At 43.0% G+C, this 20,234-nt stretch overlaps 1 protein-coding gene across 2 annotated transcripts; it reads left to right on the top strand.

The window, feature by feature from the left end:
- The first annotated feature begins 1,307 nt into the window (after nt 1-1,307).
- Nucleotides 1,308-19,616, top strand: LOC123120092 (heat shock 70 kDa protein, mitochondrial). Of its 2 annotated transcripts, none has more exons than XM_044540117.1 (6): nt 1,308-1,590; nt 2,811-2,880; nt 15,458-15,486; nt 15,566-15,644; nt 17,337-17,951; nt 18,053-19,616. In XM_044540117.1, the coding sequence occupies exons 2-6, from the start codon at nt 2,839-2,841 to the stop codon at nt 19,244-19,246; spliced, it is 1,959 nt and encodes a 652-aa protein (XP_044396052.1). In that variant the 5' UTR covers nt 1,308-1,590; nt 2,811-2,838; the 3' UTR covers nt 19,247-19,616. The 2 variants fall into 2 exon arrangements, with proteins under 2 accessions (XP_044396052.1, XP_044396042.1); XM_044540107.1 differs by having other exon boundaries at nt 1,328-1,639.
- Nucleotides 19,617-20,234: the final 618 nt, after the last annotated feature.

The following is a 20,234-nucleotide window of genomic DNA, read 5'->3' as shown; positions in this document are numbered from 1 at the left end:
TAAGCAATCTACTATCGTTCTCCTTCGCAATTTTCATGTGTGTGTTACTTCTTGAAATAGATATGTTCTAGATACCATTACCGGGGGAAATTTCTTGGGAAGCCACACTTTGGATGCTTATAATGCTATGATAGATTTGGTAGACTCACTACCTCATATGGTTAATGAAACTATTTTAACTCCGGAACAAACCACGAACAACTTTTTGAAAAAAATGCGAACACTTTCTCAAACAGCAACAAATTTGAAAAATGCGAATGTCGTGTTAAAATTCAAACATTTTTTGATTTTGTTAAACAATTTCTGAAATCATGAACAATTTTTGAATTTTGAATGTTTTTTCAAATCACGATCTTTTTTGAAAATCCGGATCATTTTTCAAACATGAACCTTTTAAAATAAAAATAAAAATAAGAAACAAACAAAAAACAGAAAACGAAAAGAAAAGAGAAAAAGAAAAAGAGAAAAGAAACACAAAAAAGGAAAAATGTAAAAACCGAAAAACATAAAAAACAATAAGAAAACAGGAAAACCTATAAAGGAATAAAAAACCAGTCAAGGAACCTTCTAGAAAGGTCCCAAAAGAAGGTCCCAAAACCGGCTGGTTAGCCGTGGTAAATTGGGTCGGCTCATTTTCTAGCGATGCGGGCGTTCTGCGTGTGCGTTGACGCAATATCAATGTGTTCGGTTGCTGTCCTCGCACAAAGTTGCCTGGCCTGGAGGGGTCCCTGAAGGCTGCCTGGACCTTGTTTGGTCGCTGCCTGGTATTTTCTCTGTTAGTCTGGCCTGAACGGATGATTAGCCTGGCCAACATGTAGGCTTATAATTAGCCTCACCCAGGCGACCGGAAAGTTAAGCCTGGACACAAAAATCAAGGTGCCTAGCTAATGCAAATAAGGGGCTGGAGTAATTAAAGAACTCTGACGCAGCATAGTACTATTTTAACAGTGACTCGTAAATTTCAAGATGATATGCTGGCACAGTATTTTTAAGGTGCTCACAGAGTTAGGATGTGCATGTGTGCGTTTATAAAGGTGAGTGTATGCATGTGTATATGGGCGCTTGCGTCTGTATTGTGTTAGAAAAAAATCCTTCACGTCCAGGGAGGAAACCAAATGCCTTAGCCTGGCAAAAATCGTTCGCTTTTCAGGCGCAAGTCAGGCATCTATTTTTGCCTGGCGTCGAGACCAGGTCACGAACCAAACGCACTCCATTTTTGCCAAAGCGGCAAATAGTTTTTTCCCTGGCGCGGCCAGCGAGCGATAGGCCGGCCCAAACCAAGACGCGCGTGAGCGCTGGAGCCCCTAAAGCGCCACATAGGAGGTACCGAAGCTCTAACCCTAACCCTATAGCCCTCCAATCCAAAATAAAAAGAAAGAAGCTCCTATAACCCTCTCTGTCCCGACCCACTATCCGCCGCCGTCCACCCTCAAATGGCCGCCGGCCAGTGAAGAAACAGAGACAGAGTGCAAAAAAGCGCGACTGGCCGGGAAGCAGATCGGGGAGAGGACCAACAGCAGTAGCCGCTCATCCCGTATCGATCGCCGCCGGGGGGAGGCAGGGTTGCACGGGGGTCGTCCGTAGGGGGAGGCATAATGGCCTTAGTAGGGTTGTCTCCGTGATAAATTTCACCTTTATGGTTGGTACTTCTCATAACGTTTGGCCGAAATTGAACTCGAGGAAGGTCTCCCTTCTGATATGATTTATCGATTTATGGCTAATTGAGATGATGTATTGTTGTTTGGTTTGGGGCCATTTGATCTTGGGCTTGTGTGTTTACTCTAGCTTTAGTACTTTAGAATTGTTGATCTGGGGTTCGGTTATGATATAGTACTAATAGTTGTGTAAATTTGTATGTGTGAAAAACTGAAAATGAAGCGCTGATTTTTTATTGTGAACTACATATATTATCTGAGTATATTAGCAGCCCACCAGAGCCAAATTATATTATTAATTGAGATCCACACTAAATATTTTTATATTATTAATTAATCGTGACGAGTATTGTTACATTGAAGACTTACTTGATGTAGGGGATCCATCTGTTAGTGAGTTACTTTCTGTAGACATAATAATAGATGCTGTGAACCTGGTGGAGATTGGGCTAAGCAACCTTTTCCTTTTGGGGTCGGCATTTATTTTCTCATCTGAAATTTTCTAGCTTAATAATGGCATTACTGCAATGGTGAGTTGTTTTGCCTATTGCAATTTAGATCAGGTCAGGTTATCAGTTTGAATAGCTATATTGTTGCCTGTAACAAGGTATGGCTGCAGTTGGTACAATGTGTAATAGCTGAAATAGCATTCACATTAACAAGTGATAGTATACCAGTGGCGGAGGCACGACCCGGCGGCCCTGGGCAGGTGTCCGGTCTCTGCCCAGCAATCACAGCTGCATTGCAACAATACGTTAGGAAGTGAGTAGTATTTTTTATGGGTAAATGATTGTCAGCCGGGGGCATTATTACTTATTTACTTATGCCTATGCTCTACTTGTGAGCTGGCTCCGCTACTCTACTATGGTAAGGAGACACATATATTCATAATACACGGAAAATAAGCTATTGGAAGGACCTTCCATTCTCTTCCTATCGCTTATGTTGTTTGGATGATTCTATAGGTCTATGCTTTCTGTCAAAAGAGAATAGAGGGGGAACACAAATTTTTGAATATGTTGAACTGCATGTGCGTCAACTGGATTTGTGTAACAGGAACTATGAATATGTTGCACTTGTATCTATATGCCTTTGTTTCATCACAATTATTTTAGTGGCTAAGTCTACATGTGACAATCTTCTGTGGTCTTTCAGGTCTTTTCAAACTCTCTCACACTTCAAAATGGCTGTTCGCATGTTTAGGACAAAAGTGGGTTCATTTCAGGTACAAGCCTTAATTTTAAATTGTTGTGGAAATTTGTTTTATCTTCTGCATTACACTACTCATGCATATCTTTTATGGATGCCTCAAGGCTTAACTACTCTCGGGAAGAGTCGTTAAGTTACAAAATTGAACTATAAAACCAAGAAAATTATGACATTCTATGATAGTGTGGCTACTTGGTCCACGAGTAGAAGTGTTGAGTGCTAGTTGTCAGACTGCCAGTCTCAAATCCTTTTTTGGTATGTCGTCGGAGACACGAAACAATGACCTTTGTCTGGATTAATAAAAAAGTATTTCGGTATCAATTGAGTTTACATCATAATTAGTAAGAAATATGTTGTATTTATTTACGTTAGGTCATAGGTCAAAGCCGTAGCGCGCTTTGGAGTTTTGAAGCAGGGTGAGGTAAAGTGATAATTCTTCTAGACAGGTGTTTATTGATAGTGTAAGTCTTGTGCTTAATATGTTTTGCCAAATTTCTGTCTTAAGCACACATTGCCATTTTAGTCCCGTGTGTTGACATGGTAGGCAGGCAGTAGTAGCTATGAGTAGCAGACATGCGGCAACTTGCTCAATAGTAAGCTAAAAAGCACGGACACAGCAGATATAGCCGAATAGCCATCCTACTATGGCAGGACATGGTGATATGGTCGTACACAACAGGATTATCCCTTTCCTTTTGGGTTTAAAAGAAATAGGGATATGACAGGGATACTAGACAGATACGGCATGGAGGGAGACGGGAACGTTAGCCACTGGCCAGGAAGAAGAGCCAGGCAGGGAAGAAGATGGGAAGGTGGCCGCCGGCGAGGAAGAAGCTCAAGAAAGATTGGGACTGTGGTCGCAGACATGGATGACGCCGGCAAGCAAGAAGGTACAGGCGGCGGCAGTTGTCTCATCTCCTGTTCTGTAGTTCTCTGGCGGCTACAATTTTTTTCTGGCAGCTAGAGGAAGTGGAGAAAGAGCATGAGAATAGGAAGGGCTGGAGGAGCTTGACCTAGTCTAGGTTTTAAGGTTGGGCCTTATATGAGCCTTGAGTGAAGAATTACATATACATGAGCTTTGGGTGGAGAGTCTTATGTGAACGGACTGCTCAAAGCCTTTCATCAACAAGTAAATGCGTACGTGCGTGCAATGCACGTTAACATTGCACAGTATATTAATTGCAGAAAGATATTAGGTAAGATATGATTTTTGTGTTAATTATGTGATTAGTGCTGACCATGATATTTGGTAGGATATTAGTTGCACGTTAAACATGTTGAGCGCTCACCATTGAAGCAGTCTGGGTCGTTGGTTGGACCTTGTTTGATGGCTGAGATTAATTGGATCTGCCCCTTAGGGTTATTTTATATTGGTATAGATATAGATGTAGATATAGATGAGAATGGGGCAACATATATGCAGTACTCTTTAACTAAAAAGATCTGTCATCTGAGAATTATCATTTAATCTTTATTGCATGTTGTTTATTTTTCTAAATACTTATATATGCTGCCGTATCCCCCAATGTCTGTTTTTGGAAAAAGCCAAACCTCGTGTCCCCGTGTTTGTATCCACGTATCGGTGCTTCTTAGATAGTAAGTATAAGTATGGTATGACATGTAGTAGCTAGTGGTTGTTGGAATATGGCCTCCACCATAGCAAGTATGGTAAGCAAGGCCTTGTAATGAATTACAAGTTGAGTGACTAGTCAAGAGAGTAGTCTGACAGAAGTAACTTTACTGTCGAGAGAGAGAGAGAGGGAGGGAGGGAGGGAGGGAGAGGGAGAGTTCATCTTCCTCTCCACCAGCTTCTCCTGTCCTTCCCATCTAGTTTTGCCTCTTATTTCTCCTCTGTTTTCCCCTATTCCTCACAGTAACAAACGCCAGTTTCTCCTCTACCTCCTCACTAGCTTCCCCTGTGCCCCCCCCTACCCTCCAATTTTTTCTCTCCCTCCCCTACCACTCTAAGCTGCCTAAGTTCTTATGTATTTCAATTAGTGGCTGATGTCTGCTAGTGTGTTGCTTACATGGCTTTGTGTTGTCTACTTGGATGATTAAACCCTAGCGAGTTAGTGATGTAATTTGCTAGTATACTAGTATCAAGTTAGGTTGTCACAGCCTCAAGTTCGCCCACTTCCCATGCCTTTAAAATTTATTGTAGTATACTAGTATCAGTAGTTAATTACTACTCCCTGCGTCCCAAAATAAGTGTCTCAACTTTGTACTAGCTCTAGCACAAATTTGTACTAAGCTCAAGACACTTATTTTGGGACGGAGGGAGTATATAGTAGCCTATGTTTATAAAGCGGTAAAGCGAAGCGAGGCGCTAGGGGGGCGCCTCACTGCTTAAGCGATAAAGCGTAAAGCGAGGCGACGCTTTACACAGACTCTGAACCTGATGGGCAGTATAATAGAGCACCATTTAGTGAGACATATATATGTTGATTCTAATCCACCAGTGAGCCCATATATTCTGATCCATCCACTAAGCAGTAAGCAACTAGCCAATTGCTATAAGAGAGGCAGTAGCACCTAACAGCAGAGGAGTTGTGCATAGCATAACACACAACAGAGCAGAAAAGGCTGGTGCAGATCTGAGGAAGCTGCTGCCAGAGGAGAGGAAAGAGCTGAAAGCCTGGATATTTGCACGCTCTGGTTTTGGTTCTCTCTCTTTCTTTCCCCTCCTGTAACTGTTTCACATGTGAGCCCAGCCCTGTTTCCCTGCCAGGAATCTCTGTACCCTGCCTGGCAAGTCTAAGGCGTCCTCTCTGCCTTAAAGCGCCAATCAGGACGCCTAAGCAGGCGCTTCAGACGCTTTAGTGTCTAAGGCGGACGCCTTAGACACATGTCTAAAGCGAGTTGGACGCTTTGAGCCTGGAGGGCGCTCTAACGCTTAAGCGTCGCTTTAGGGACGCTTTACAAACAGAGATAGTAGCTACCGCTGAACTACATGTCAACTAGTCAAGCACTAGTTGTGAGTTGTGACTGGTCACGATGAGTCTATGAGTCGGTACCCCAATGATCAGGCTTCATTTGGACTCGTAAATGCATTTGTACCTAGCTCTTATCTTTCCTACTTATAAAGGTTGGTTTTTGCGGTGAGTTCACATGTGGGGCCACACAAATAAACAAATGCACTACCCACATGTGAGACTATAAATTAACAAATGTTACTTCTACAAGGCGTGAGACCTTTCCTGAATAAACAAATACACTGCTACCCTAATGTGAGAATAACACTCGTGTAAACACCCAGATATAAGTGCAAGTATGCCACTCCAATTCAAAATCATGGTTTTGATTTTAGTCTTCGCCCAACCAATTCTTTCGGTTCCATGTCATAGCAGAAGATGGCAAACACATTGCAATTCAACACGGTGATAGATGTTGGCGTCCTACCTAATCCATGATCTTGTGCATTCAACTTACTCACGCCCATTCTATGTTCCAAATTCAAAATAGTATCTCACTATAAGTCTTGCAGAGGACCTACTAAGGCCACTCAAGACTCTTTAGCGACTGCAACATGATCTTTTATCATATCCGCGCTCTCTTTTTAATCATGAACCATGCAACAGCGGCAAGACACCATCATCTTTTGATGACCTCCTAAGTCGGTGGTAATTCCTCTTTTTTTACGGTTTTGTAGCAACACACGGGTAGTGTGCTAGTATATAACGAGAATGAGCGATTGCGGATTTCATCCAACGACTATATTCACCAGTGTTCCATGTGTGGTTTTGAGCTCAGCCCAGCGTGTTCGAGACGATGAGCACAAGTAGGATGCCTGGTGCGACCGAGACATCGAGTATGGTAGGGATTGTGGGAGCTACGTGGCCGTTGAGCGCGTCGTTAAGGAAGTCTATGGCGCCAAGTATCCCACCCTCTTGCGGAATAACTGTGTCGAGTGGAGTTTGCCGATAAAGGTCGTGCTCCAGGCACGTGTTCTCCTAGACATGATCCAGTACATGAACGCCGATTTCATGGAGGCGCTTGAGGCACTCTATTTTGCCTTGTCGTCAGAGGCTATGCCCAACCTCACCAAAGAGACATCGGCCTAGGCATGTGAGGCAATCGAGGCACTGCGTGTTAGAAGTGACCGTGCTAAGAAGGCTAAGGTGCAACGTCTTGGGAAGGAGCTAGAGGACATCTACTTTTGTGACGATGAGAGTTGGACGACTTTACGTGGAGCCTCTCCAACCTTGTTGCACCCGGGGCAAAATCGACGAATCCCAAGTCGTTGAGAAGCTCCTGTGGGTGGTACCTTTGAGATTTTCATAGTTGACATTGTCAGTTGAGACACTTCAACATCTCATAGTTTTGAGAAGACCAAATGACAGCGACTATTTCTCCCGGAATCAAGTTGGTTTGGCATTCGCTAGTACAAACAGCGAGAGCAGAGCAAAAGAGTAAACCAGGCCTGGGATCAAAGACATGTACCCTTTTTTTCATTTTCGCTCGATCAACTAAGATGAGATAGAGCAAGTGAGAATCAACCAGTTGAAGAGTACTCTGGTCATGCACATGAGAGATTCCGAGATAACATAGGCTGGCAGCAGAACTTGTTACCTTAGGAAGCACCCTTGGTGGAGAATGTAAACTGAATCCCCTAACAGAGAGCTCCAGCAAGTGCAAACAAGAGGTGCGTAGATCGATTGCAATATAGCTGATCCCTGGCCAAGGAGAGTAGACATGGGAACAACACACAGATTGCACAATGCCTTGAAAATGACCATCAACCGTAGAATATGTCCTGGACTGCCATTGAAGCTATTAAAGAATGCCCATGCAATCACCATTGGAATTGTTCAGAACAATATAGTGGAGCAGTCCGAAATTTCTCAGAGTTGCACTGTATACTATCAAGGAAGTCAGACAAGCTGGTGAGTAAAAACACGAGAATCCCTATATCCATGAGAACTTCAACTTGAAGTGGCACACAGGAAATAATGATAACCAGGGCCTCAACTTGAAGCGGCACACCATATCCGGTACCATCTACAGGTGCTAGGCCCATGATCTTGTTTAGCATAGAGTTCCAGTAACATGGTAGTCAGACAAGGCTTGAAATAAACAAATCTCCCTGAACAGTAGCAACACTAGCCAAGAGTTGAACCAGGCATTTTTAGCACTTGCAGGTAAAGTCCACTGTGCATGTATGTGGTGGCCAAGAAAGCAATTCTGCAGCTTGTTCATGTACTGCACAAGTAACTTCTCTCAATAAATGGCAAATGCTTCCATTTTGCCAAACTGGAACTCTCTCTAGGAATTCTTCAATCAAAGAGGGTGCTCTCCATTTATATTTCAACTGAGTGCTATCCTCCATGAAATCTGTCAGATGAAGAACAGATGCAGAACAACTTGGCAATAATTTTAGGACTGGACAAGTGTCAAAGACTTGCACAGGAGTTCTGAATATTTGTTGCACGGACCACACATTAGCTTCTAAGGAACTAGGTAGTTGTAGTTGTACCCACAGAATAGTTGACAACCAATTTTCAGCAATCAAACGACCCCCATTCCAGCTGCTCGCCATATTATCAGTGCCTCCCATCACAGTTTGCATAGTCACCAGTAATACCACCATGTACTGCTAATTATGCTGTAGCAAAAATATTTAACTGTACTACAAAACTCATGAGAGATACCTTTAACTCCTCTCAAGGTGAACTTAGCAGGACTACACATAGTTTCACATCCTTCACCACTATCCGAAGGTTTAACCGGTGGTAGAAGACAATCAAGATGAGCCAGCTCGCTAGTAGCAAGGAACTGGTTGTGAGCTTCAAAAATTGTACTGGTGTCAACTGCATGTCCGCTCCCAGGTGGAAATGTCGGGGATGTCGGCAGTATGGAGGGGAGAGGTGGCAAGGTCGAATAGGGATTCACCTCCCTGCTCGATGCAGTGGTGGCGCTCGCTGGCACCTTGATAATGCCATCACAAACTGTATTAGCATGCCTGTCGAAGAATGAAGGCCATGGTGCTGGCCGAATCACCTGTCCTTGTGTCTTCAGACCCATTGTCAGACCCGGTATGGGCACGGGCGTCAACACATAGGCAGACTCGACGGAGCTTTTGAACAAACAACTGGTGGGCGTCATCGTGATAAGCTCGAGGTCAGGTACGAGTCCCTGCGGTGGGGCTGGTGTAGTCTAGCGGACCATGGACATTGACATAAGGCCATTGGCACCACTACCATGCGCCAGATCACCCGTCGAGCAGATGGCGGGCATTGGTGCAGCAACATGGACGGTGTCGATGTCGAGGGCCTCGTCACGCCCGACAGGGGATGCAAGCTCGGGGAAGATGTTGAAGGTGGCGTCGCAACTTGGGCACTCTGTCGAGCACATGGTCGGTGTCGGAGTAGCAAGCTTGTTGACATCATCGTCGCAGTCTTGTACTCCATTGTCGTAGCTATCGCTACACTCCGTGGCGCTCATCACATCATCCTTCATGATCTCTTCCTCCCTTATCTGAGCAAGGCACGAGGCTCTGGTGATGCTAGACGGCGATTGCGACTGCACGTCTGCTTGAATATCCTTGCGCAAGCCCTCGATGTACTGGTGGATGAAGGACTTGATGCTTACGCTGGAGTTGAGATGCAACACGTGGTTTAGATGCTCCTAGAATAATGTCGTGTACTCAGCCACGGTTCCTGTCTGTGTCAGCTGAAGCAGCGATCGCATACGCAGATGGGACTCGCTCTCAGGCATTGTGTCGAACAGGTGGTAGGCAGGAAGCTGGGTGGAGGTTTTTGTTGGCTCTGATTACCAAATTATCATGTCCCAACCTATGATTGGGTTGAGAGCATGCCCAAATACTTAAAAATGCAGCTGCGCTATTCCGCGGATGCGAGCGCACACTCTTGTCCCCTGTTTTTCCCTCCCTCACGTGGTCCTTAATGCAGATTTAGATTCTTTTTTCCTGAGAGCGTTAGCCCGTGGAAACATGTGCTGACTTCATGTGATGAAAAAGTATAAATCTACATGCATTTAATTTCCGTTTTCAAAATTTCAAAAAGCTACAACCTTTGAACCAAGGATCAAAATTAAGATCCGTTTTCAACGCTAGGTTCCCCGCGACAAGCTTTTCAAAACTAGATCCCATATGAGTATGTTTCGACTAATTTTTTTAACAAGCAACTTTAGGTGATACCGGAGTAACTTTAGTGCTATAGGAAAGCAACTTCTTGTTAGTCTATGTAGTATGGCTGCCTATAATCGGAAGTCCCTACGAAGTCGGCTACCATGACTACCAAGTTAACTAACTTCACCTCTAAATTTCCTCCAATAACTAGCAAGTATTCAACATAATGAGCTTCGTCGTCCAAGTTTATAGAATTGTAGACAACTTAGTTTTCGAGGTAAACTAACATTATCCTAAGTTGCCAGCCATGATTACGAGTAGCATAACATCATCCTTAGTTGCATCCAATGACGTTTGCTATGGTAAGAAACTTAGTTTCATATAGATAGGCAACTTGATAACACTAATGGGCAACTTTCGAGTGTATTGTAGGCAACTTAAATAGTAATGGCAGGCAACTAAGCATCACTGGTAGGCAACTTTATAGTGTTTGTAGGCAACTTTGAAAAATTATGATAAGCAACTTCAGAATATAGTAAGCAAACAATTTTGCAAAGTTAGGCAACTGAGCAACAATAGTAGGCAACTAATCATCAATAGCGGGCAACTGAGAATTAATGGTAGGCTATTTCATAGTACTAGATGATTCCCCGTGCGTTGCTGCGGGACTTTACTAATACCCTTCAAATATATTTGAAGAAAAGTTGTGCCAGCTAAATAAATAGGAAATCTTGCATCAACTTAAGGTCCAATAAGGTATCGATGTACATTTGAAATTTCGAACAATATTGTATGTTGTATAAATGTAAAGAGAATTAGCACTAACGAACATGCATTCCAATCCTCAGTTGTTAGGTTGGCCTGTAAGAGTCCTGAAATAACTCTAATATACTTGGTTGGCTTATAGTAACTTGAAAAGAGGCTTCGTTCACCTGTACGCAAATGCTGAAATTCGTGTAGCCAAGTTTTAGAACACATGAAAAATAAAATGCGGACATAACAGTAAACTACGGACACAGTAGACATTACTTTTTTTTAAACACTGCAGGTGCTCACTTTGCATTTCATAAGTTGGTAAAATTATACAGAGCCGCGAGGACGGAAAGGATTAAAATAAGAAAAAATCTGGAAAAAATAAAAGTTAATAGTTCATGGGAGGGACCGACTAACTAACTATAGACAGAGCTACCTAGTCATTGATTTTTATGACAATATGCAGCCTACACTTTATGCTTACAACACTGAAACACAACTGCTTGTTAATTACTTACCTGTGCTATCCTTGGCAGTCTTGGGTTCTTGAAAGAAACTGAAACAAAGAATAACTTTGTTCGAAATAATTGAAATTGTTTGAACATTAAACTTTTCCTATTTACTCTGGATATGGTTCATAACAAAACCATCAACATCGCCAATGGCCAGATGCTGCAGGATCTCTGGTAAAGCTGAGGCACAACAGTGAGATAACATGTGTTTGGATAACAGAACGAAACTTTTAAACATGAACTATCAATGATGTCCCATAAAGCTAAGAACACAAGCTTCAGTGCTCGAGAACCGTCCTATCAAACGACCCAGACCAGCTGCTATGGAGGTGGACGGCCAACGGCATCTACTCGTCGCAGTCCTGTTATGCGGTCACCTTCCAAGTCTCCACGCGATGCACTTCCTGGAAGCTGACTTGGAAAAGCTGGGCGCCACCATGAGTCAAATTTTTCCACTGGTTGGCGAATCAGGATCGCTGCTGGACGGCGGAAAGGCTCGCTCGTCGCGGACTGCAGCATCACCCCAGGTTTCTTCTATGCGACCAAGCCACAGAAACAATCCAGCACCTGCTCTTGAGCTGCCCCTTCGCTCGCCAAACATGGCATGCCATCCTGTCCTGGCTGCGCCTGCCGATCCGTGCACAGGCCCAAGAGACCACTGTCATGGCATGGTGGCAGCAAGCGAACTCACACACTGGCAACGCATCGCAAGGCCCTCAGGTCAATCGCCTTGCTTGTTCCTTGGATGCTTTGGAAGCACAGGAACGCGTGCGTCTTCGACAATGCGACACCCTCGATCGATTTGCTAGCAGATAAGATTAAAGAAGAGGCCCGCTGCTGGGCTAGCGCCGGTGCCCAGGGGCTTAGGGTTGTTCTGCTGACATCCTGGGATGTACACTGATCGGCCAACGCCGCTGTAAAACTCACCTCCTAGGAGGCTTTTTCCACCTCCCTTTTCAATGAAATGAAACACAAAAGCCTTTTGCGTTTTCTCGAAAAAAGAAGCGTTTGACAATCTGATGATATTTTCTTCATTGTTTGATGTTGTGCATGTCAACAAATTAACCATCTATGCTTCGTTCTTTTAATGTAAAAAAATTAGATAGCACAAGTTGGGAGCAACCCAAAAGAACAACCATTGAACATGCATCATTGGGACGGAAAATAATACATTCTGTTTTTCTGCATAGAAAATACAAACAATCATTCATCTATTTATAAACAGAGGTATGGCATAAAACAATAGATGAATCATTTGGGATAAACTCAGAATATAGTAGGAATATATCAGTGGAGGATTTGGAATAGAGCCAATGAGGAATCTGGAACAATTTGATACGAAGAGGATGTTGTTATGTTGTTAGGGAGGTGCCAAAGGAGCTCAAAAATATTGACCAGCAATATAACTTGTATGAACGGAAACATGCATCCTTTTTGAAAAAAAAAGAACGGAAACATACATGCGTGAAGCAAAGTAACTGCACAGAGATGCTGAGATATAATTCATGGTGTGCAACACGATAGCGGCAAAGATGTGGGAGTTGTACCAGCAGCCGATGGGCATCAATGGTGAGGGCTTCAAATTCGTCACCTCCAGGAATCTCTTGAGCAGGGGTGCTCCTAGTGGTGAACACAGGAAGGTGCAGATCCATTGCTTAGGGGAGACCAGCTTCATATGTCACCCTCGTATTTGTATCTTGGAGAAGATGAAGAGGGCCATGAAAAACCAATCGGGCAGGGGAGTTAATTTCGGAGATGAGAGGACCGCAGCGCCTTACCCGAGGTAACAATAACGTGAGATAATGGTGTTGTAACTGAAGTTGACGTGACTTGTGGAAATCACAGAAAAATTAGTTAGTGGGTACCATAAATAGGGGAAATTAGCTTTTATTTTTCCTCATGGGAAACCGCTAGGGAGAGCCGGAGAGGGGCGGTCATAGAGATATATAGAGAGATAGTAGGTGTCGATATATTGGCTGCTTTGTTAAACTGAATGACTGATAGGCAAGTTGGGATAATGTTAGCAAAATTCATAGGTACACATAGTGTGGTGAAGTTGCTTGCATGTAAACTAAAGACGCCTCATGTTTTCGTGTGATTTTCTAAAGTTGCCTACACATATGAGATATAGTTTGAAAGAATTCGTCGCGAGAAACCCAACTGTGAAAACGGTTCTGAATTCCGATGCTCGAATAATAGCTTTTAAAAAAGTTGAAACCCCAATTAAATGCATGCATGTGGGATCTTGCTGGGGAATCATGAGGCGGGAGGGTGCGAGTAGACACGAAACAGGTGCTTTTTCTATTTTATCATGTGAGGCGTGTCATTAAACTATACTTCCCTTTTATGGAAGGGGCGCCCAAACGAACCACCGTACGCACGGGCGCTGCCTAGCCATGTCCGAGAACATGATGGTGCACTCGGATACAACAGGAAATGGGGTGAGAAATCAGAAGAATTAGAGTATGGGATGGGGATTAGCAAAGCATGAGATGGGGAAAGAGACGAACTGAAGGAAGGAGAAGGCTAATGCCTTTTTCATTTACTGATCGATGCCCCTCTCAGGAGTACAAGCACATGACTTACTACTAGCACCAAACCCACACAACGTTGGCCCATGACCCATATCAAAGCCCAGGTCCAGGTTATAAACCCGATTGTGACAACCCAAAGGTGGGGGTGTTACAAAACTCCAATATGATTTGGTATGCATTGACAAACACTTTTTTATTTAACAACATAATTTGGCAATTTTCAGGACCATTGGTGTACACACAATTAACACATTTGCATACTTTTTTTGTTATCTGAATATTTTCAATATACATGTGTTTTAACCAAAATTAAACAATTACATGTTGGTTAATAGATCAACAGCTAAGTATGCATTTGAAGATCTATACCCTATCCTAGATATATCATCATAATTTAAGCAAATGATTATTTTGTTCTTACTTATATCTGCAGTCCTTGCATAAGGCGAAGGGAACTCTAGAGTATTCTATCCATTCACAAAACACACAATGTTTTGAACAAAGATAACTTTTTTTTTTTCAAATATACTTATACAGATAGAATGCCATTCTTACTTATACAGATAACCTTTTTTGTACAAAGATAACCTTTCTTACTTATAATTTTTTGAAAGATGTTGATTTTTGAAGTTCCTAAGATTTGTTGCTAGGTTTTTTAGAATGCCATTCATCTAATTGTATTGTATAAAATGTACAGATAGTCGGTCATAACAGTATCTGTTGAATGTACCTAAAGGCTGAAGGATACCTATCCCTTTTGAACCCACACTTTTAGCCTTGTCGACCTGCTTTGCAGGATCCATTTCCATGATCTGGTTGACTTAGGTTTCTGTTAGTAGATATTGAGGTGTAGTTTTGCATCAGCACAATGGCAACCTCATCAATTCCAAGTCACGGTAAGGGTTGCGGGCTCATATTTCACTAACTCGTATGAATGATTATTCAAAATGAAAGCCAAACCGCTTGTGCTTGGTTCAAGTCTATACAGAAATAGACTCAACTAACTAGGGAATTCATATATGTTTTCTAATACTTCACAGTGGGTCCTGCATGAACAATTTACAAATGTACTAGTACCTCCATGCTATATTTATCAGTCTTATCTTTCCTGATTTATTTATTTTGACTATTCTGGCTGCAATGCAACACAATTGCATGTTTTTGTGTGGTGATTCCTAGGCCTGTGTAATATGTGCATGTTGTTGAAACAGAGGACCATTTCCATTCATATGTTGGTACATGCAGCCTATTGTATTACTGCATAAATATGCATTTTCCCAATATGTCGAGGTTTCATCAGTTGAACAATGAACTGGTACACTTCTGATATTTTATCCACTTGTAATATTTCTGGCAAAAATATAATCTGTAGTTCTGTACATCGAGATTTGAGAAAAGGAAAAATTTTGAGACGGAAAAATAATAATATGAGAAACAGAGGAAACAGGAAAAAAGACTGACTTTTTGCGTCGACCTCTATAGAACAAATGTTATGGTTGGATCTTCCTATATGTGTTGCAAACGTTCACTGTCTTTTGTAGCCTACTGAACATATTGTATGTTTCTCATCATTTTGACATATGCTCTATTTTGTTGCATTATATTCTTGATGAAGACACATTGTTTCACTATTATGCGTATTTTCTTTTGACTATCTTTCTTATGGTGAACTGACCATTCTTCCTGTTATTGCTTATCTTGTTTCAGCATCATGTACGTGGATGTGTTGCTTTCAGGTACCACTTCTCTTTGCATTGCATTCTCGTTAACTTATGCCTTATAGTTCCACTAAGAATACACCTTGTCTTCTTTCAGCACGGAGCGACCAAAACTTGTTACAGTGGGAATCGACTTTGGATGCAAAAATTCAAGAGTTGCAATAATAGACTCCTTGGTACGTAATTTGTTCCTTCTTGAGTTTTGTGATGTGCTCTTATAAATTATGTCTTTTGTGCCAACTCTTGCCTAATAAACTCAGCAGATTGCTTATATGAAAGAGAGTTTGGCTAATGATGGATGCTTCTTAATTATGCTCTATCTGGATTACAAATTGGCACCCGGCCACATCGGGTGTGGGTAGAAGATGCCCAAACCTGTACCTGACTTAATTCTTTCTGCCCGCTACCTGTACCTGGGTGCCAATTTGTTCCTATACCTGTACCCAGCCGGGTAAGAAAATGCCCACGGGTAAAATTACCCGCCTTGCTCATTCAGCAATGGCGAGGCGCGACCAACGAGGTCGAGGCGGCTGCTGGCTGCGAGCTGCAGGCTGCACGGTACGGTGGGAGGAGGTGGCTGCGTGTGATTGGCGAGGCTGGGGGAGGTGGCAGCAGTGCGGACGGGCGGGAGGAAGTGGCTGCGTGCGATGGGTGCAAGGCCCGACCGGCGAGGGCAAGGGGGCTGCTGGCCGCGGCTGCATAAGTATGGTGGGAGGAGGTGGCTGCGCTGGGACTGGGACAGCGGGAGGAGGTGGCTGCACGTGACACACGGACGGCGAGAGGAGGTGTCGTGTTGCACGGGACCATGGAGGCTAGCGGTGACAGTGCCTCCCACCTAGGGTTAAGAGGGGATTGATCAGGGAAAGCGGGGGCCTCGTGCTGGGCTGCTGGTGGCTGGGGTGGGGTTTAAGGGGAGTTGGGCTAGCAAAATATGTGCTGTTTTGTTGTGTTAGTTTATTTTACTTAGTCTGACATCTAGGCCCCACGTGTCAGATACTATAGATGCTGGATATGCAGGTATGGGTTCTGTATCCCCGCACCTACCCTACCTGATGGGTACATTGTTTTTCCCATTTACATACCCATGGGTATTTCTTTTTCCCATACCCTTACCTTCATGAGGTAAAAACTCGTCGGGTAGCGGGTACCCATTGCCAGTCTAGATTCACATTGCACAATAAAGTCACACGCTCACATGGAATTCACTTATTTGAGTTATCATGTACCAGGTCTTTAATCTGATGCTCGTCGGGTAGCGGGTACCCATTGCCAGTCTAGATTCACATTGCACAATAAAGTCACACGCTCACATGGAATTCACTTATTTGAGTTATCATGTACCAGGTCTTTAATCTGATGTATTTCCTTCTCTTTTGTGAAAGAGAATATGTACTCCCTCCGTTCCCATGAGCATGGCGTATATTCTTTTGCCAAACAATCCGTGGAAGAAGGCATGGAGCTCATTTAGCCATGTCTCTTCTGAAAATACCCTCTCTGTGCAGGTGCACATCTTGGCTTCCTTGTGTGGAGTAAAAGCTGGCCGCTTGGAACGCCGTTGATTGGCCATGCCCTGATGCATGTACTGGCTAGCAAGGGCATTAATTAGGGGTAAATCAGACCTAAGCTGTAGTTAATGGCTGCTTTGGTCTTAGCGAAATACTGTAGCATTTACATCTTGTTCATGGGTGGAGGGGGTATTATATATTACATCGATAAGTCGTATTTTTCATGCTCTGCAATTCTTATCTATTAACTGTTCCTTTCTCAGAAAAAAGGATCATGAAATTGATGTGCATGTAACAGCAAATCATTATCGTTCTCCATCATGCCATTTAGTTCTGAACCTGTCATTTACTTGCTTATTTCAGGTTCCACATGTTGTTGACAGTGAAATTGGCCGTTTCACACCATCGTATGTCACATTTACACAACAGAATTCATATCTACCATATAAATGGAGTCTACAACACTTGGACCCTGTTGGTAACTGTGTTGCAGTTGGAGAACTGGCAAAGCGTAGAATGTGGAGACAACCTTCAGATGTTGTTTATAACATAAAAAGTTTGATAGGAAAGCAATTTCAGGATCCCTCTGTCCAAGAAATGAGGAGAAGGGTCCATTTCAGCATTATTGAAGGACCTGGAGGAGAAGCTTGGGTGGGAATTTGTGGAATGGAGTTTTCTCCTGTTTGTATCGCAACTGCAATCTTCCAAAAACTGAAGCATATTGTTCTGATGGACCAGTTTCATGATGAGCTGCAGGCAGTGATAAGTGTGCCTGCTTTCTTTGATGAACTGCAGAAGGAGCACATAAAGTCAGCTGCACACAGAGCAGGCTTCAAGCTATTGCAACTAATAGATGAACCAATAGCTGCTGCGCTTTCTAGCATAACAACTGAAGATGGTATTGTTGTTGTTTTTGGCATGGGTGCCGGGTCTTATAGTGTCACAATCCTTCGTGTGTCTCCTGACAGAAAAATTGAGGTACGTACTTCAGTTTTTTTGTTTTTGTGTTGTCCATAGCTAGCAGTTGTGCTAATCTCTGTTGCTAAATCTTGATTGTATCCATTGCTTTGTATCGACAGATCAGAACTCAATTTGCTGACACCTCTGTCGGTGGGGATCAGTTTGATGACAAACTCGTGGATTTTATTGGTCGACAAATACTTGAAGGTCATTCAGTTGACATTCGTGGAGATATATATGCTATGAAAATGGTTGCAGAAGCGGTGGAGCAAGCTAAGGTTGAATTATCAAGCAAGCCTGCGGTTACAGTTTCAGTCCCTTCCTTCAGCACATCTGTCCCAGGACCTGTTGATCTTAACATTAAAATTTCTCGCCCGCTGTTTGAGAAGTTGGTCAAGGACTTGCTAGGACAAATTAAAGTCAAGTGTCAGAGTATTTTGGAAGATGCTAAGGTATCTACCGAGGATATCAAGGAAATCGTATTGTTTGGGGGGATGACCAGAGTTCCGAAGATACAGGGAATCATTTGTGAAGTCTTTGGTCAGAACCTGAACACTAAGGTGAACCCTGAAGAAGCTGTTGTTGTAGGATCTGCGATTCAAGCTGCTCTCATTCTAGAAGATGAACAAGAGATTAGTGATGATATGATTCCGCTCTCTATTGGATTTGAGTCCTCAAAAGGAATTTTTACCAAAGTGATTCCAAGACACAGCACCCTTCCAATAAAACGGACAGTAAAGATTCCTACTTGGTTGGATTATGGCGAGCGCAAGTGTATCAGAATATTTTTCGGGGAGCATGTGATGGTTCAGCATAATATCCTATTGGGTGAGACACAGGTAATCAATAATAGAGGCTCATTTCAAGGTTGTGTTTATTTTGAACTGACATTGGAAGTTGACAAGGATTATGTGGTTAAAGTGAGATGTGCTGGTGATGAAGTGCCGTTGTCTTTCCCCATAAACCCAAAGGACAGATTGAAAGAGAACGTGGACAAGGCTGTCAAAAGGGCTCTACTTGACTGGACAATGACCGGTACAGAAATCCGTGCTAGGTTAGGAAATCTGTCAAAGCATACAATGAATACCCTTGACGATGTCTTGTCTGTGAGGAAGGATGAACTTCCAGAAGACCTTTGTAAGGAAGCATTGAATGCATTGGCTGATTTGCAGAAATTGTTGGATGGAGATCTCGAGATGTTGAAGGCCAAGATGCTCTCTGCTAAGTCAGTGGAATCAAAAATTCTAAACTGGCTGCCACCATCAGAATTGCGCGACAGTGACCATGAAGATTATGAATATAGAGATGCGTAGAAGGGACGGTCCGCGCATGCTGCCTTTTGTCCTATCTTTGTTTCTAACAACCCTTTGTTGGGGTAGGATATGTTAATGAAATTTGCTTAGTCCATGTGGGCTAGCACTTCTATGCTTAGTAACCATATGAACAGTGTTTTAATTGTGCTTAGTAGACGCCGAGGTATCGATTGCAAGATGTTTATGTAAGTATATTTAAGTGGTACTCCCTCCGTCCGGAAATACTTGCCATGAAAATGAATAAAAGATGATGTATCTAGATGTATTTTAGTTCTAGATACATCCCTTTTTGTCCATTTTGATGACAAGTATTTTCGGACGGAGGGAGTATATCTTAGTTTGTGGGCCTGATCACACGGTGTTGGTAACATATTCCTGTGGCTAACTTATTCTCTTGAGATAGAGATGTATTTCTGTGTTTTCCCATGATGCATTCATAGTTTCTGGGCACCAGCTAGTTTGATGAATGCTCCCTCCATTCCCAAATATTTGTCTTTCTAAACATTTCAAATGGACTACGATATACGGATGTATGTAGACATATTTTAAAATGTAGATTCACTCATTTTGCTTTGTATGTAGTCACTTGTTGAAATCTCTATAAAGACAAATATTTAGGAACGGAGGGAGTAGTTGTTTGTTGCTGGGCCATTAGAGTTCTCCGTTAAGTTCAGTTTATTTTAAATAACTTACGTAGTGTTTGGATGCAGACATTCAAAGCTGGAATTTGATGTGGACATTCAAAGCTGGAATTCGGAATTGGCATCTGCCAACGTAATATCTCTGTTTGGTGGCATAGACATTCAGTCATGGAAATGATGCTCCCGTCTTCCCTGGTCTATTCGCCCCCCTTCCCGCTCTGGGACACGAACGTTGGCCGACAAGTCCAGCACTTCAACGCGGCGGCAACTTCCTTCTTGTCCCACTCCGACGTCAACGTGCGAGTACCATCCGCTTGCATTGGAGCTGCCGCTGTCGCCCAGAGATC

The sequence above is a fragment of the Triticum aestivum genome, chromosome 1B (genome assembly GCF_018294505.1).
Source record: "Triticum aestivum cultivar Chinese Spring chromosome 1B, IWGSC CS RefSeq v2.1, whole genome shotgun sequence".
Lineage (NCBI taxonomy): Eukaryota > Viridiplantae > Streptophyta > Magnoliopsida > Poales > Poaceae > Triticum > Triticum aestivum.
The sequence above is the reverse complement of the archived record's forward strand: the minus strand, read 5'-3'. Positions and strand labels throughout refer to the sequence as shown.

Excerpts from the sequence above, each read along its gene's own strand:
- LOC123120092 (XM_044540117.1), top strand. The coding sequence starts at position 2,839 with ATGGCTGTTCGCATGTTTAGGACAAAAGTGGGTTCATTTCAG. Across the intron at positions 2,881-15,457 it reads CAAAAGTGGGTTCATTTCAG|CATCATGTACGTGGATGTGT; the intron begins GTACAAGCCTTA and ends ATCTTGTTTCAG. Across the intron at positions 15,645-17,336 it reads TTGCAATAATAGACTCCTTG|GTTCCACATGTTGTTGACAG; the intron begins GTACGTAATTTG and ends TGCTTATTTCAG.